Here is a 17,810-nt window from a genome sequence, read left to right on the forward strand (position 1 = left end):
AAAGTGCTGATTAACAGGCAGCTTTTTCTTCTACAAAACTTACAAGCATGTTGGCTTGTCCTAAATAGAGAAGACGCTGAAGGTTATGCCGTCACAAGTGTAAAAACAGCTCCGCACTCAAATAATGAAAGCCAGCTTTGAGCTGATGGCATTGCCTCCAGTAACAGTCTGCGTTCCACTGTGTGGAGGACTGGCTTTATTTCACTGACAGATTTTTCTGAACTCATTCAGAATAAACACGTGTAATGTTTCTCAGACACACCTACATAATCTGTACTGTTACCTTGTCCTGGTACGAATGAGTGTACTGATTTTTCAGGGACTGTTAGTGAGTGATCACTTCAGACTGAGCCAGAAATTGTGATACTCTACCAAGATCCTTTCACACATATTCACACGTTACTACCATGTTCTGCAGAAATTAATATAAAGGGAGCTGAAAATAATACTCACCCACAGAGTCTAAAAATAAGCACCAAAATTTCCCCTCCTCGTTTCTGATTTTTGTTTCCCCTCAGGTGATGACACCGTGCTCCTTTCTGGCTCTCCTGAAACACATCATGTGCTCTGGGTCACAGACTGCTCTGGGAAACTTTGTTTATGCAGAGTTATTGTCTTGGAATGTATTGTGAGATACGCATTAAGGGTCTTTACATTTAAATATGCATAAATAAAATAGGAACTATAGGCATAAGTATAGTATTCATTAATTACAGTAAGTTTGTTTTCAGCTGCACTACTATAAAGAAATACACTTCTTCAGAGGTTTTTTTTTTGGTGTAACAGATTCTGTTTAGTTTAGACCTGCAGCTCAGCCCATTTCAGACTTCTACAAACAAGCCAATTAAAACAGCAGAAGCTTATTGAATATTGGTTGCTTCAGACAACTCAATTTAATGCAGACTTGTTTTATGCAAACATAGGAATTTTAAGAGTACTAGCTTCTTAGAATTGGCAAAAAGGTAATAATTCAGCAGGAGCAGAAACTATCTGTAGTTCCTGCCAAGTGGACAAGCTTTCCCACAAGAGGACAAAGGGAGAAGAGTCCAGACGAAACTAATTGATGATGAGTAGTAACAATCCTATGGAGTTCTGGGGCAATTTGATACTTCTGTAGTATTGATCTGTCCTCAGGCATATGCTTTATGAACAAATAAATCTTCCACAAACACTTAATGAGGCAAGTAGTTTCCACCCCACATACGAAAAAAGCAGGGTCGGTAGGTGTGAACACAGATGGAGGTGGTTCTAGAAGTGAAATGAAAAGGTGGAGTCCTGGGATTATGCTCAACTCTTCTGTTCTGCAGTAGTTAATTTAGAACCCTTGCTGAAGGGAGGGGAGTCTGACCAGTTTTTCATTACACGCTGTGGACATGTGCATGCAACCCCTGACACAACGCTTCCCCAACCTGCTCTAAGACCTACCTGAGTGCACACAGTACAGCTCGTGCCCACAGGACTGAAGCAGGAATCCACAGTGATGATTCTGTGCTCGGAGGGCACATTGCACCCCATAGGAAGGATGTCACGCTGCCAGATGTGTGCTCCATTACATTCTTCTAGTCCTGAAGGAAAAACACTTTAAATTCATACATGTAATATCCTTGTTAATGTGAGACAGGAGACTGGCAACATGCCAGTACCAGAGCCAGGAGATGGAAAAAACAGCAAACTAGTAGAGTCTCCCAATGTGAAGCAGACAGATCTATTGTAAGCTGTCTCCATCCTTGGGACTGGATGGCCCAGGATGATTTACGAGCACAATATTTACAACTAACACACATGAAATACATTATGGGTAGAAATAAATCTCCTAACATGCAGAGAGAACAGTTAAGATAAAAGAATGCATATGGTAAACTAGGTGAATGTCATTAGAAGCGTGGCACTAAAGCCAGAGCACGTCTTTGGGGCAAAGGATGCTGCATGTTTGCACTAATGTTTATCAGTACTCTGGAAGACAAGATGTTAGGAGAAGACTTTTCCTTATTAGTAGTAATTTTTTTCTAGTGAATTTAAAGCTTCTGATGAAAGACATGGTGACAAAAACATCTGGAAGTAAAACACTGCTATAAAGGAGTGTTAGTCTTGTGCCTGCTTCATGAACAGGTACAGTCCAAAACCAGACTAATTTTTAACTCACTCATGAAGGGAGCAGCAGTGTGAAGCTCCAGTTACGCAGCAATACTGCTTGGAGGTGACGTATCTATGTCATTTTTTTTTGCTGCTTTATTTGTTGGTGTTCTGTGTGTGTGGGGGGGGGGGGGGGGAGGGGTTGTCATTGTCATTTGGTGGTTTTTTATTTAAAGTAGTCTAAATGGTTTTGATTTACAGATGCTGGGAGGAGCAAACATCTACTTTAACATCTTTGACAAGGTGCCACAGTTCTGTTACAACAAGATATAATCTGAGCAGAATGACCTTTCATATTGACAATGTCACAAGATTGTTTTATGCCCGATGAACTGAAACTATGTAAATAAACCAAGCTCAGGTTAGCCTGAGTCCAATATGACATCTGGAAAAGAGAAACCATAGCTCTACTGTATGTTACCATCAGGTCTTCCAAATTAGTCCCAGTTTGCACTTCTATCAAGTCAAGCACTAATGAAGGACAGAAGAATAAGTATCAAAAAGGAAGGAATTTAGGAAGGAACATCCTGAGTATTTGTAAGGATTTTCTGTAATGCAGCACAGCACAGCACTGCACCACTGGAGCACAACCACAATGCTCTCAGTGAGAAGATCCATAGTTGCCTTAATGGCTTTGACTATACCTTCAGATTTAACAGGATTTCTAAACCAGCTATCCTTAATAATCACCAAATTACATAAACCTATTTTCCACGTTTATTTTTACCAAGAAATGCTTTTCTGTTCAATTATATTCTATTTAAAGTTGATTTAATACGCTGTTCCAGTACCAACATGCCACATTAACTGGTACTGGCATTTTTGCCCCACTGCTGTGTGGTTTCATGCCCATAAAAAAGACATGTGATCTGCTGTAATTACTGCAGCTATTACTTATGGATTTTTTTTCTTTGGTGGAGCCCTTACGTACATTGATTTCAAAGGATGCACAGAAAACAGGACAAATTCAAATGGCTATAGGCCACAATATTATGAGACACACGTTAAAAAACAAAACAAAACAAAACAAAGAACAGAGAAATGTGAAAACCTCAAGACATTTTTGATCCTAAATTCAGAGCCAAAATCCTTTAAAATGTGGGCAGATTATACAACTCCCTCAGCAGAATCCTAGGCTGGGCCACAGAACCCAGGGCTCCATGCCATCAAACCTAATCTTTGTTTGAGATCTGAAACATTCTCTCCAACAGTTTTCAGTCACATTGCAAAATTGTAGAGGAAGATGAAAGGCAGATTCTCCCCGCCTCTCTCACACTAACCCCAGGGCCTAGAAACATCAGGACTTGATTTAACCAAACGCACAGTGGGCCAGAAAAATGATGAGTGATACCAGGACGTGACTGAGACACAGAAGACTTTATCTGATCCACAGTTTTCCATTGGATCTACTCAGAACCTTGAGCAAACCGAGCCCAAATTGCGATCTTAGCACAAATTAAAGTGGTATGTGCAGAGAGCCACTTATTTTTACTTAACTGCGGTAGTTTCAATACTGCTGTTACTTGTATCTTGAGGTCATTGTGCAGGCTTCTTGACAATTTGGTTTAGGCTGTCTAAATGAAGCTAAATGACTCTTACCATCTCCAGTTGCTGATGACTATGATGACTGTGTGCACCTTTTTCTCTATGTTTACTTCAGTCCATCGGCCAGGAGCAAAGCAATCCTCCTCCAGCACACCTCCCTCAAGTAGGGCGCAGGGAGAACAGCAAACAAACAAACAGGAAAAGAAAACATCACTCACAGCACCTTTTCATGTAATAGTAACAGCCTTTTGGTGCCATCATCAGCTATGGCATTTCATTCACACAGAACACTTGTGGGCACATCACATATGTTTTTCCACTCAACGTATTTTTAAATGTTTCCCAGGCAACTGTTTCAATACAATATGCCTCCTTGGCAACCTGGTACCCACAAATGCCATGCCACTCTCCCCAGCCCTCTTTTTTAGGTCTTCCTGTCTCGGCACATAAATGTCACATGGCTGGATTTTGTACGTACAGCCACACAGGTCCTGAACCTGTTCCTACTCTTTGAATGGGAAGGCTGAATGGAAAAGATGAGCTGCTCACTCATCTGTGCACATTAACAAATTCAAGTTCCGGTGCGGTACTGGAGGAAGCAGGTTCCAAAGCCAGTGACTTTTCATTGAAGGCTACGTCACCTAGCACTAAAATTAGGGAGAGCTTACATAACTGTCTCCATTCAGCTGATTTTCTCAAGAAATGGCAATGGGCTCACACTTCTCAGAATGAAACTGCACGTCATCATTATTCTCCTGCCTGTGCTAAAGGAAATCTTTCACAGCTTTCTTAATTTTGTGGCTTGAATTGTAATATGTCCCATCAATGAAAGTAGTCAGAATTTCCCATCTCTCTGCAGACAGCTGTCTGTACTGTGTGAGCCCATAAGGCTGAGTTTCTCTTCCCAGCACCGCATTTGCTGCTGCTGGGCTGCAGAGGACAGAATGCTGGAGTCCCATCGCTGCAGGAGCTCTCACTGATGTTTTACTACACGTACTTCAGCTCCCTGTGCTATCCTTAGGGACATTTTCTTTACAGCATTTAGCAGAACGGACATGCTCATTCTAGAGTGAAGTCACAGCATGTTTGACAAGAACAAAATTTATCAACACCTACTCCTTAACCAAGTGTGAGTTAGAACAAGTAATCACAACACAATAACATTTCAATTTTCTAGCAAAGCACTGTTTATTCTTAACGTTATCCTCTGATCCTGGAGCTATTGCTACAGAACCAAAGATATCTAAAAGGACCAAAACTATCTGACAGCATCAGTTGCCATAAAAAATAAATAAAAGTTTTAACAACTGTGTGGGCTTTAGCCTCAAAGTGGTTCGTTAACAAGATAGTAGCTCATGCATACAATTATATCATTCCCTGAGAGAAACCTTGCAGAGACCACGGTGCCACTTCTTCGTCAAATACTCCATAACAATAGCTGAAAATTACAATTTGCCCAGGCTATCAAACGCCTGACACTCCAAATTCTACACCGGCAGCAAAAATCTCCTCCCTGTCTGTGAGCTGTTGTATCTGTAATAGAGACCCTGCATTACCAGGCTTTCTAATTCTTCCCAAATGCAGAAGCTCTCATTCAATGTTGCAGCTGTTGGGTAGGAAATCAGAAATAGCAGAAGGCGGATTAGTTGATAATGTACCAGTTCTTCCCCAGCAAATGCTGCCACCTGCGTTTTACACTCTCCTCTTTCCCTCAGCCCAAGAAAAGATCGCTTGGTTTGTTTGGCAGGCTTAAATGATTGTGGAATTGCAAAAGGATTAGAATTTGTTATAATAGCCCCTTCTTCCTGAGAGCAAAAGTTAAAACTGAGGCCCAATTTACAGCAAGAATCGGAAAACATGTAAGTAAAGATTAAGCATGTGCAGCTCGATGAGCCTCTACAGGGAGTAGATAACTGCACATGCTGGCACTCCATTTACAAGGAAATCCCTAAAGATAATCTGTAGAAGCATTCTAGCTTCCAAAAGCTCAAATCCTTCGACCATTGGCTCAACTCCAGTTAAGGCTGCTGCTGATAAAGACTTGTCTTTGCATTTCCATGAGAACTTTTGTGTAAGATCACAAAACAACTGCAGTTATTGAATTAAGCAAGACTCAAAGTCAAGAGAGAAGTAATGGGATTTCCATGCCAGTTGAGGAAACTATAGCAATGATCTCACCCAGCATGGCAGAACCAGGAGCAGGTCCTATTTCACTCTTCACCTTTATGCTATGGCAAGTCCATTTTTAATTCCAGAAAGATACAAATTAAAAATCATCAACTACACTAGTAATTTCCACTATTCCTTTCATTATATTCTTTCACTTGTCATCCTTGCTGCACTATAATTTTTAAGCTCACCCGTAACAAAGCTGTTGCAAACGTTCTAATGCACGAGTCATAGTACCACACAGCAACACCTGCAGCATGAAAAACAGCCAACACTTCTGATGACCATACCTAACAGCACCAACCTGCGAGTGCAACGCATGCTTTAGGAGGAGAGGATTGCCCAGGTAGATTGCAAGGGGTCACGAGATGGGTAAAACACTGACAGACATCACAGGAACAAAGGAAGGAACTGCGGTGTGAGCAATCATTCCTGTAGATGCACCCAGGAATACGCACAGGCGCCTGCAGACGCGAGCTCAGTCAAAAAGCTCTCACTGCCCCCCGGATTTTCTTCAAGCAGGATTTCTGTGCTGTTTGCTGCCGCCAAGCGGTGGTTATTAGTAGTGTAACATCATTCACAGCCTTAATGAAGGCCAGCAAATAAAATCAGACCTCACTGCCCTTGTCATGGCATTTCCAGCCACTCACACGGCTGAGCCCCTCTTTCCACCTACTCTTTATTTCCTGCTGCTGTTCTTTGCTGTCTGCTGCCATCACTGTGGTCCTTCCTACAGCCCTAAAGCTTCACGTTCACCACTCCAAACAGAGTCACAGAATGGCCGGGGTTGGAAGGGACTTCAAGGATGATGAACCTCCAGCCCCCCTGCCCCATGCAGGGCCACCAACCTCCATATTTCACACCGGCCCAGACTGCCCAGGGCCCCATCCAACCCAGCCTTGAACACCTCCAGGGATGGACGGGGCATCCACAGCCTCTCTGGGCAGCTGTTCCAGCACCTCACCACTCTCATAGCAAAGAACTTCCCCTGATATCCAACCTAAATCTTCCCTCCCTCAACTTCAAACCATTTCTATCAACTTCAAACCATTTCTTAAAACCACTTCTCACCTGGTTCTGCCTGGGATGCTGATAGTGCCTGCCCTGCCAGGGTGGAAGGGAAAACCAGGGTGGAACCTCATCTCCTCTCAGGGAAGCAGCTTCTAAATGGCGGCAGAAGCAAAAAGCATCACAGTTACTTCTGGGGTGCTGCAGTAGATGAGAAAAACACTCAAAACCGTCCTGCCAGAAGAACTGATCAGCATCGCTTCTTCTGGAGAAGGAATCAGATCTGAGATGTATTCTTAATCTACTTTAATACTTGAGCTTGCAGCTGTTGGCTGCAGCCCCGCACGGCAGCACGCAGCGCTTTGCTACGGGCACAAAGACCCACGCAGGGTTTTGCTGTGAGCCGTTCCCTCACAGCTGCGCAGAGCGGGAGGCGGCCGCGCCAACCCCCGCGTTGACCAGAACGCTACAAAAACACAACTTATTACTGAGGAGATAGCTCTCCAACCGGAGATGTTAACTCGCTACGGGCCGAGCAGAGCCCATCACGCGTCGGGGCGACGCCTCCCCGCTCAGCCCGCCTCCCTCACCGTTCAGCCGGCACAGCTCTGAGGGCGGAGCGCCCCGCCAGGAGGAGCGGAGCCGCCCAACGGCCGCGCTGAGGCGGCGCCTTTTCCGCCCAACGGCCGAGCGCGCGCAGCGCCGCCTCCTCAACCGTCCCCTCGCGTGCCGCTGCCATGGCTGAGGATGGAGCCGCCAAGCTGCGCCTCAAGGCCAGGAAGGCGCCGACAGCCTGCGGCCGGGAGCGCCAGTGAGTGCGGGCAGGGCGGGGAAGGGCTCCGCGAAAGGGGCCTGGCGTGGGGAGGCGTTTCCCGCCTTCACGGAGGGCGGAAGCGGCAGCACCGCCTTACGCGGCCGCGGGCAGCGCCTCGGGCGCCGTTGCGTCTCCAGCACGTTGTGCGGTTGTGTTTGAGGTCCCTTCATAAAGCACACGAGGTCTTATTAAAACTTGAAATGCACCGCACTTACGGCGCGCCGGGCCCTGCGCCTTCTGCCTTTGCCACCGCGGGACTGGTGAGGAAAGCTGATGTGTGAAAATGAAGCTGGCTTTCTTCAGAGCAGGAAGAGTTTCTCTTTCCCAGCCCTCGGGTAAGGGAGGATGGAGGAAAGGAGGTCCTGCGGTCAGAGGTGGCCCTTCCAAAACCTCCTCAGGTGTTCCTGAGAATCGTCCTCATCATTCAGCATCGCCTCAGGGCTGCCAGCCCAGAAAACGCTTCAGCCAGAAGGGAGAAGAGCAGAGCACAATTCGCATTGACAATCCTTCCTCTTCCAATTGGCTCGATACAACCCTGCGCGCATAAAACCCTTATTATGCTTACTTTATGGTTAATCCTTTCTAATGCCTTCCTAGGAAGGATTAGATAGAGTTGTTTAGAAAGCTAATCAGTAATTTCAGATTGCCACGTGGGAGCAGCCGAGCACACACAGGAAGCGTTGCCTTCCTCAATGCACACAATGATTCCGTGCTCAGCAGGTACCACGTTTGGTCTTTAAGAAGAAAACAGCAGCTACACTTCACTGTACCACTGAGAAATGAAGACAAAAATAAGTGCCTATATCTCATTTGTTATAAGTAGAATGTAATGCTTTTACTGGATGATTTGGAAAACAAGGGTAGACTGCAAAATGAGCTTACAGACAAAATAATTTCTCCTTGTTCTAGAAGAAGCTTGCTGTAGGCTAGACAAAGGTTCCCTTGATAAACAAGTGGCACAATAAACAGCTGAACATTTTTTCCTCCACAGGGAGTCTCACTTCTTTTAAACTGTGAGAAGTCTGCATTGGTTTACTTATTCCTACTGACAAATAGCTTTTAAGTGCCTCTCTGTGGTTTTACATGCCAAAATTGTCAAATATAATGCTACCTTCAGCACACAGTGCTACTTGATCAACAGAAAATAGGTAAAAAGGGAATTCTATGCAGTGCAAATGGAAGAGGCATGCCAGTCTGCAATCACAAAACCCCTACCTTGTGCTTAGCCAGGAACAGAGGAAGTCAGCATGCTTAGCCATTGTGTTGGGCTGAAATAGGTTAATATACCATCAGCTACCAGACATTTGATTTTAGAACAGCTGTCGCTAAAGCAACAGCTAGGAACATAAATGTTTTAGGAAACCTCAGCACTACGCTAGATGAATTAAGAGGCAGAATAATAGCTAGGTATTTTTTTCCCTCTCTCCCCACCCCCACTACTGGAACTCCCTTGCTTTTCAGAGCATCGACTGACAGAAGTTCCTGGTTTGAAAAAAATGACTTGAATGAGTGTGAAAAAACATGGAGCTTGCTACTGAGGAACATCAGTCAAGATTTACAATGCACAAGTTGGCAAACAGTGCCCCATTTTCCAGAGTTCTTCAGAAAGGTAAAGGAAGTGCATTGTATCCCTTTTTGTCTTTGCTTTGTGCCATGCTTACAGTACTGACAGTCTGAATGAAGGTATCAGAGAACACGCTCTGACTTTTAAATAGATGATTTGCAGCTCTTTACTCTACATACATTGCAGGGAACGTAAGGACAATTCCTGCAAAGAGGTTCTCTGTGCAGGCATAAGTACCAGCACATCGCTAAAGGAAGGGAATGGGAAAACGTAAATGGTAATAGACTAATTACACAGTATCAGGTATTACACTGCTCCGTTACTGAATACAATCTTAAAATACAAGACACTGCACTTGTAAAGCTGATCTTTTTTCTCCCCCTAAACAACAGCAGGTGAGTGTTCTCTGTGGGACGTACAAGAAGAACATCCTGTTTGTGTTCAGTGGGAATTATTTAGAAATGTTAAGACACTTCTGGGAAGTTGTTAATTGTTTTGCACATGCTGGAGATAGATGTAATAAGATGCTCATTGCTTCCAATGTAGTTTAGCTTTCTCAGTCTTTGTAGTATGTCCAGCTTTGTTTTTAGTGTATGGATTTGTTCTGAAGACATTGTGGGTATGTCACAGAGCTCTGAGGAAGAGAGTCCACAAAACCAAGAAGTTTTCAAAGTTGGAATGAAAGACTTCCATTGGACATCATTTCCAGCCTTTCACAGGGAACAAAATTTTAAACCAGAAGATTTTAGCTCCCCTCAGCTAATAGAAATACAGACGGAGCATTTACATGAAGAATGGGACCAAGAAGATGAACTGAATTTACCTTCTGTATCTGAGCAAAGATGCTGTAAAACTAATACAGATCCAAAAAACATGGCCTGGGAAGGCACAAGAGGTTTTTCCAAGGCAGATGTAGATCTCAAGCCATCTAAAGACACTCAGCATAAAACTTCTACATGCTACCTGCCATCGTCACAAAGAGCTGTAAAAGCTCCAAGCATTCAACAGCATTGCAGAGGGACTGTGCAGAACAGCAAGGAGAACAGAAAACAAGAGAAAAGAGAGCTTCAAGCACAAATGCATCAAAGCAGCATTTCACTTGGTGAGACCAGAAGCGTGCCTGCAGAAAGGAAACCTCCTCTGGGGAGCATGGCTGGAAATGAGAGCTGCAAGGAGAATTCTGGACATCAGAGTGAGGGATCTTCAACTCTTGACAGCTGCCCAATGTGTCTGATTCGTTTCAGCGAAACGTGAGTCTCCTATTTCTCTGTACTGTCTTCCATCTGTACGAAAAGCAATACTTCTGGCTACATTCTATGTGATGTTATGAAAATCAAGTAGGCACAATTTTTACTTGGCTTTTTAATGGCAGAATTCAGCCCTCCATTACTCTCTAACTACCTCTATTAAAAAATCTCCCTTCCAGCAATTTAGCACCTACTCTACAATTTACTGCACAATGTGAGTTATGTTTTTTCTTGAAATAACACCACTTACTAGCATTTAGGTTTTTGCAGTTGCTGAAAGCTAATACGGCTCTGAACAGGTCCTCGAACACCGCAGGCTATGTCTGCCAAATACTGTCCTTCTCTGAAAGGCTGAATGAGACAAAAGAATGGCTTCATCAACAAGATTTTACAGGAGTTGAGAGGAGGGGAGGAGTGGCATAAATTGAGTTATTTGGCTCTATCTCACCGAGTTCTTTTTGTTTGCAGGCTGTCACAACTGGATATCGATGGCCATCTTGCTAGATGCTTATCTGAAAGCACAGATGATATCGTGTGGTAAATCCAGAACAATGAAGAGCAAAGGGACAAAGTCGAGTATGAATCTTTCTCTAAGTAAGAGGAAAGATGTGTCAAGGAAACCTGTCCTGGTCTCAAACTTCCTGAAATATCATCTATCAGGAACTGAGAAGGTCAAGTGCCACCTGCCTGTTGTTTGGGATCGTTTTAAATCCTCCCATATGTAACCAAAATAGCTGAGACAAGCACGTGCAGCTGCCTTTGTGCAACGTGAAAGAGCACAACAAACCAGTATCTGAACTTCTGTCTCAGCAAACCTTTCTTCTGCACCTCAAGAGCCAGCAGTTCAGATGCAAGCCAAGTCCACTGAATAAACAGACTACAGCATTGAAGTACAGGCATAATTCTGCAGGTTTTTTAATTTACAATAAGGTCGCTTTAAAAAGTGCAAGTTGGACATAGCTCAGTTTACTGATAAATAATAACAATTAACTTTTTCATTAAAGTCTTTAATAGATGTGCAAGAATATAAATGATCTTAGCTGTTATGGATTAGTATACCATCTTCTGCACAAATAAAACTGGTCAAAGATCCCAACTAATTAATTATACAAAACTACAAGAACATATTTACTGTTTTACAATCATTATATTAGCTAGAATTTTCATTTACTATTTCAAATAAGACAACTATATATCATAACCAGATCCATTTGCAATATATTAGGATTTTTTTAAACCACACATTACATCCTTCATTTTCTTTTATTTATAAAACAAGTACTTTATATAAAAAATTTCCCCTTCATTATGAACAGAACATTATTCATACACTTGCACATGAGCAACCAAACTTGTATCCAGCAAACTATTTGGCAACACAGCAACATTGTAAATGCCTGTAAGTTTTTAAATAAATCAAGTATTCTTTACAATGTTTGTTCAGCAGATACGTCTCTGTTCTGCCTTCCCTCCCTCCCAAAAATGTTCTGGCCACCCAGGAACACGGTTAAAAAACAAAAACCAACAAATCACATTTATAATCTTTCAAGTTCTATGCCTCAGCACATCAGAGGACAGCTTCATCTGCCCCGTTTCCTTTCATGAGCTGCCTGCAGTCGCTAGTGTAGCTATTGATCAGCTGTTTAACCAGGGGAACTGAAACAAAAAGTTTTCAGGGTAAACAAAGCAGTTGACAAGGAGAAGGAAAAAATAATTTGAAAATGACAGATTTAAAAGATTTTGTCTTCTAGATAAAGTATCTAAAATCCAGGCATTTGAGGCAAGTACTTCTTACTGGTTAAATTATTTAGTGCTGATTAAAACGCATCTTGCTTAATACAAAAAGCTACAGTCAACTGAGAGAAACCCACAACTTAGATCTGAATGGGATTAATAGAACTAAACCACACATCTGCATAATTGTTGCTAATGAAGGGATACAAAATGTGGACTGTTAATGGTTAATTGAAAGTTTTAAACAATGTTTTGGCAGTCTCATCCTAGCACCTCATGACTTGGATGTGAATCCAAAAGATGTCATGTTCAGCACCTAATGCAATGCTGTACCCTGAGAAAACCAGATGTTAATACAAAGAAAGTGAGAGTGTTGCATTTTGTCCTGCAGTTTACACCAAATTAGGCGAGATGACATGGCACAGGGTTTCTCAATATTTCCTGTTTTGTATTTACAACCCACACCATATAGCGAACCAAAAACCCAGCAAAAAGAAATAGTGCCTCACGTTGTTACTTTAGAGGCAGGTGAGTCCTCACAAGCATCTGACATTTCAGACAGCAATGCACACCAATTCCCATACGTAGTGACAGAGCTTTTCCAAGCTGGTAACTGACCTGGATGGAACACGCACCTTTCCCCACCTTCCCTGTCCCACAGCCCACCCCATTTCTACAGGAAGGGGTTTGACAGTTACTGTTGTGTACCCAAGTTCCTGGGTATGCTTTGTTCTTCAATTAAAAAGAAGTTACTACTTTGATGCAAACCATTTTTACCAAAACATCCCATTCTTTTACGTAGAATGATTAGTTTATTAATATGCACTGAGCAATCGTAAGCAGACAGTTTATCATAAGCAGGAGGTGTGCTTTATCAGGAAAGCTGACTGCTATGGTTATTCTAGATTCACTATTTAAACTTTAAGGCTATGCTTTATTATTAATGCTTCCTCTCTATTTCTGAGTACTCGTGCTGTTGATGAGAATACTTTCCAAAGATCTGGTACACAATATCACTGTAGGTGTAGGCACTGCTTCAATATTTCCAGAAATCCTTCCTGTGCAAATTTAGTTTTCTTCAATTGATACATTTTGGTAGATTTGGAATTTAAAACAACAGATTTGGAAACTGATACTGTACAATTTAACTCGGAATTAATATTGCTGAGTCACTCCACATGTCAAATTCTACAAAGAAACAAGTGAACATTAGGTTGCAGCTGTGAACCATGTTTATATGTAAATGATTACTTGAATATTAACAAGCAGAACTTACCAGGTTTAAGAACGCTCCAAATATGTAACAACTCTTCAATGCAGTTTATCCATTTAGGCACTTAAATCTTGTACCCAAACTTATGTTTTGATTGCTAATAAAACACAACTCCTTTTAAATACATCTGAGACGTTTAGACAGGTACCACTTGTGAAAAAAGGCATCAAAAATAAGCTTCAACACCACCGTAATATATTTTATTCTTCAGGATGTTACACTAATATTCTTCAACTGGAACTCATTGCATCAAATGTTTGTAGAAAGCGTGCAGTTCTCAACTTGTCCAGAAACTCCTTTCCCAGAGATGCAATGAGTGGTTCAATCCTTCATGAAATAGGCACAAAATGCAAATTCCTTCATTAATGAAGCCAGTTGTGTCAGTGCCCAGAATTTAAGAATAACTCAGTGGTGGTAACACACCCACCAGAATCATTATTCTCTTCTTTGATTTTCAGCAGCAATTTTTTTTTTTAAATCATTGGTCTCCATCCAGACTCTTACAGTTCCCAGCCTCGCATGCATATACTGTAGGTAAGTATAAATTTAAGGTCATTCACATCGTCCACAGCACAGATGCCTTTCTCTCATACTGTTTCTTCCGTTGACAGCAACAATGGATTAATATATTCAAATCCTTCAAATTCTGACTGGTCTATTCGTTTTATTATATCTCTGAAAAACAAAAAACAAATGCCATTTTACTGGTTGCAGGTAGTGGTGTTGCCGTGTCTGTTTTCCTCAGGTAACAGCAGAATACCTACAGGAAGCTGTCATACAGACATACAGAAGCATCAACAAATGGGACAAAAGGTTGGGACACCTCTGAAGATGTATTTCATACTCATGGTTCATCCCATTCACGGGGCCAACCTAGGATTGCAGCAGGCACTTTAATACAAAGAGGCTCTGAAATGCCATTGTCTTTCAGAAGAGTTCAGCTTTGCTGTGTAGCAGCAAGGAAGAAGGGAAGCACACAGAAGCATATAAGGCTGGAATGTGCCTGCTAATAGTTACGACATGCAACAGCCTCTTGCACAGATGGCACACAACTGCATGCAGCACTTCAGGCAGTATCTGGTAAATTAGGAATAGTAAATCCATTACTAAATGCCCAGTTCCAAAAACAGTACTTCAGAATCAGCTTTATTAGGCACCCAAGAAGAGCCACAGATTGATCTGGGCACACCTTCATTAACCAGCTCTGCAGAATCCAGTTACAACTCTAGAACACAACAAATTGGTTTTCTTCAAATGTGAACAAGGCAGCAGGCTGCAGATGTTTGGAAAACAAATGCAGTATAGTCTACAGCACAGGGCTTTTAGCCTAATAAGGAAAAAGCAAGCAGAGGAAATTAAAAATACTGAAAATAAAAAGCAAGTGCATGAAGTAGAAGCAAAGCTTTCCTGCTGTCTCACAGTAAAGCTCTCCTGAAAAAATTCTTGCTGCACTGCAATTTCAATATTATCTGTCTCACGTTTTTGGGAAAGCTCAGCATTTCCTGATTCACTTTTGATCTGCACCAAAATGCCAGACAAGCAGCAAATAGCCTCACTGTACTTGTGACAAAACAGCACCACGCAATAATGCTTCACACACAAGCGACAGCTACAAGAACGTTTCTTCTGATGTTTGCCCCGTACTGCACAGGGCTTCTCCTCGTCCTTCCAGACATCAGTCAAGCTTCCAACTTGAACTGTTAGCACTTCTGTAAATACCCCAAACTGTGTACAGTTACTTTAGTAGAGTTTGGACAATCTAAGATTCAAACTGCCTGGGTTAGAACTAAATGTTGATGCTGAGCAAGCACGTGCCCAACAGTAAATTAATGAGGTGTTCTGACCAACTTAGGGATTATGAGCAATTTTCTAATATACAGAAAGTAAGGTAAGTTGTAGAATATTTGAAGACATTGACTATGTACTAAAGCTAAGTACATATTTCAAGATCACTATGAGAAAACAACTTTTATAACTTAAGATAAATTTAATGTGTGACTGTACTCAGGGAAAAAGAAAGCTTACTCATCATCTGGGGTTAGCTGCACAGGTTCACTGGTGAACTGCGTATCAAAGTTGTCCAGACCATAATCATCTGTGATCTGAGGCTGAAATGGAGGGGTTGTTTGCTTCTTTTCCAGCTACGAAAAAATACAATGGGAGAGGAAGAAAAGTTACAGATATTCAGTAATTTGTAAACTCCCTAAAAGTAACATAAATGGGCTTGAAAGTACATGTGTAACTATAGTTACTTATTTCTAGATTTTAATATTAGTGGAAGGTACAAACATGCTAGTAAGTTTTTTTCTAATAGACTGACACTGAATGGTACATGCTTCTGGATTACATCTAAAAGGCAGCAAAAGGATAACAACTGGAGAAGTAATCAGAAATTACCTTCAAACTTGAATAATAGAAAAGCTGTTTCTCAAGTCTCTCACCATATAAATTAAGAAAAAAAACCTGCTGCTCTGTAAATCTGGTTCAAGATTTAAAATTGACAGCACATTCCAGAAGTTTTCCATTCAAGCCAAGAAGCCTCCCAGAATCTCTCACATTTTCCCCCCTCCTATAAGCGTCTCCAAAGCTGCCTCTTGCAAAGGCATTTACATCAAGACATCCAGACTTACTGGTTAATGTCAGCTCCAGCACAGAACAAAACTGTAAGCAGCTTTTACTAACACCCCCATCAATGGCTACTCGTTAAAAGCAAGAGCCATCATAATAGCTAAAGCAACCCAGAAATTCATTTTGCAATTAAAATGCAACTTTAAGTGTATTTACATACAATGCTTCCTGCTATGAGAACACAAAGCCACTGTTCATCTGCCATATCAAGGACTGCCAAAACACGCAAAAAACCCACTTTTGATTCAAATAATGCTGCTCTAATCATTAAGAACCTTCTCTCATTTGCTGTAGCAGCAGTGAGCTCAACAGAAGCTATAGTTTATTTGTTAAGGCAAATCCCTGCTATCACCCAGAGTTGTAAGACTGCTCTTATCACAGCTCTGAGTGACACAGGAGCTGCTGACAGGTTGTGATGTGTTGAAATCTATCCACAGCAGTTAAAAACAGGAATTCCCCCTTGCTTAGCTTGTTCCAAGGGGAAGTTATGGACGGGTGTTTTGACTTCCAAAAGCAGGAGGATGCCCACACACATCTACCCTGCTTTGTGAGCAGGTCGTCAACCACAGTGAGATGCTGCAAGACCTGGCCAACTAATCACATATTGCCTGAAATACAAACTAGCACTACCACAGTTATACAATGGAAGTAATGCAGAAAGTCTCCCCGTTGAAGCACTGTAGAGTAAGAAGCATCCAAAGTTTTAATAAATCAAGTTTTTGTAGGATTGTCTATAAGCAGCTCCAATGGATTTGTATACTTCTTGCATGGTTCTTTAAGGTATCATACATCAAATATTTGTGGATAGAATTCATCATGACTTGATATCTGACAGTGTGGTCTAAAGTAACGACAGCAACAAAAACAAAGTGCTCTCACTGCTTCGTAAGAGAAAAGAAAAAACCAAATTAAATAGGTTTCCATTCACACTTAAACACAAAATGCTGTAACCAAGGCAGCACTAGCTGCCCCTCTTCCCAGCTCTACCACGTGGCAAACACTCGTTCTAATTCCTGCATAAGACACAGCCCAAGCAGCAGCCAAGTCAGTGCTACTGCTCAACTCCTCCACACGAGCAAACAAGCCATTCCGAAGCATTACAGTCTGGAAAATCAGTGAGGTAAACAATAGCAACTAACACCAAAGGCAAGAACTTAAATCATCAGAACACAGTGTGAACTAAGGAGTGTTGTGCACGCACAGCCAGAGCAGTGAATGTTTCCAGCACGCTGTTCTAAGCATCCGTGGCATTTCAAGGAGGTCACATCATCAATGTCATGTGATGTTATTTCTCTGCCCTGCAAACACACATTTCATGGGAAGGTAACCAACCAAATTCTAATGCCTACAGTTATTGATATGCTGAGGCTATGACTTAGACTGAAACAAATACATAATTTAGGGATGCAATGCAAAGGTAACAAAGTATTTATGCTAGAGAAAAACGATGCATAAAAAAGTGTAACATTTTCTAAAATGTGAAGCATCTACACATCTCTAACACCTCACTAATCAGAAACGTTAAGAAAATAAGTAAACTAAGCAAATAAAAACAAAAATGAAGAGCACCTTTCATTCTAAGTGATTCTACCGATTAACAACAGATAGCAAAAATCTTCATAGGCAGATTCGCCATGATGAGAACTGATGAGCTTAATTATCAAATGCACCAAGTATAAGAATATCATACAAATC

At 41.8% G+C, this 17,810-nt stretch overlaps 2 protein-coding genes across 4 annotated transcripts in view; one reads left to right on the top strand and one right to left on the bottom strand.

The window, feature by feature from the left end:
- The first annotated feature begins 7,449 nt into the window (after nucleotides 1–7,449).
- Nucleotides 7,450–11,913, top strand: FAAP20 (FA core complex associated protein 20). Of its 2 annotated transcripts, none has more exons than XM_048967545.1 (4): nucleotides 7,450–7,666; nucleotides 9,131–9,278; nucleotides 9,864–10,483; nucleotides 10,949–11,913. In XM_048967545.1, exons 1-4 carry the CDS (start codon nucleotides 7,593–7,595, stop codon nucleotides 11,019–11,021), a joined length of 915 nt encoding a protein of 304 aa, XP_048823502.1. In that variant the 5' UTR covers nucleotides 7,450–7,592; the 3' UTR covers nucleotides 11,022–11,913. The 2 variants fall into 2 exon arrangements, with proteins under 2 accessions (XP_048823502.1, XP_048823503.1); XM_048967546.1 differs by having other exon boundaries at nucleotides 7,453–7,666; nucleotides 9,803–10,483.
- A 1,747-nt stretch (nucleotides 11,914–13,660) lies between these two features.
- The window catches only part of PRKCZ (protein kinase C zeta), a 39,700-nt gene continuing 35,550 nt past the window's right edge, over nucleotides 13,661–17,810 (bottom strand). For both annotated transcript variants that reach the window (XM_048967522.1, XM_048967523.1), the window contains 2 exons: nucleotides 15,513–15,628; nucleotides 13,661–14,162 (listed from right to left, as the gene is read on the bottom strand). In XM_048967522.1, coding sequence (XP_048823479.1) covers nucleotides 14,075–14,162; nucleotides 15,513–15,628 — 204 coding nt within the window. In that variant the 3' untranslated portion in view covers nucleotides 13,661–14,074. The remainder of the gene's footprint in view (nucleotides 14,163–15,512; nucleotides 15,629–17,810) is intronic.

This window comes from Lagopus muta, chromosome 21, assembly GCF_023343835.1.
Source record: "Lagopus muta isolate bLagMut1 chromosome 21, bLagMut1 primary, whole genome shotgun sequence".
In the NCBI taxonomy this organism is placed as follows: Eukaryota; Metazoa; Chordata; class Aves; order Galliformes; family Phasianidae; genus Lagopus; species Lagopus muta.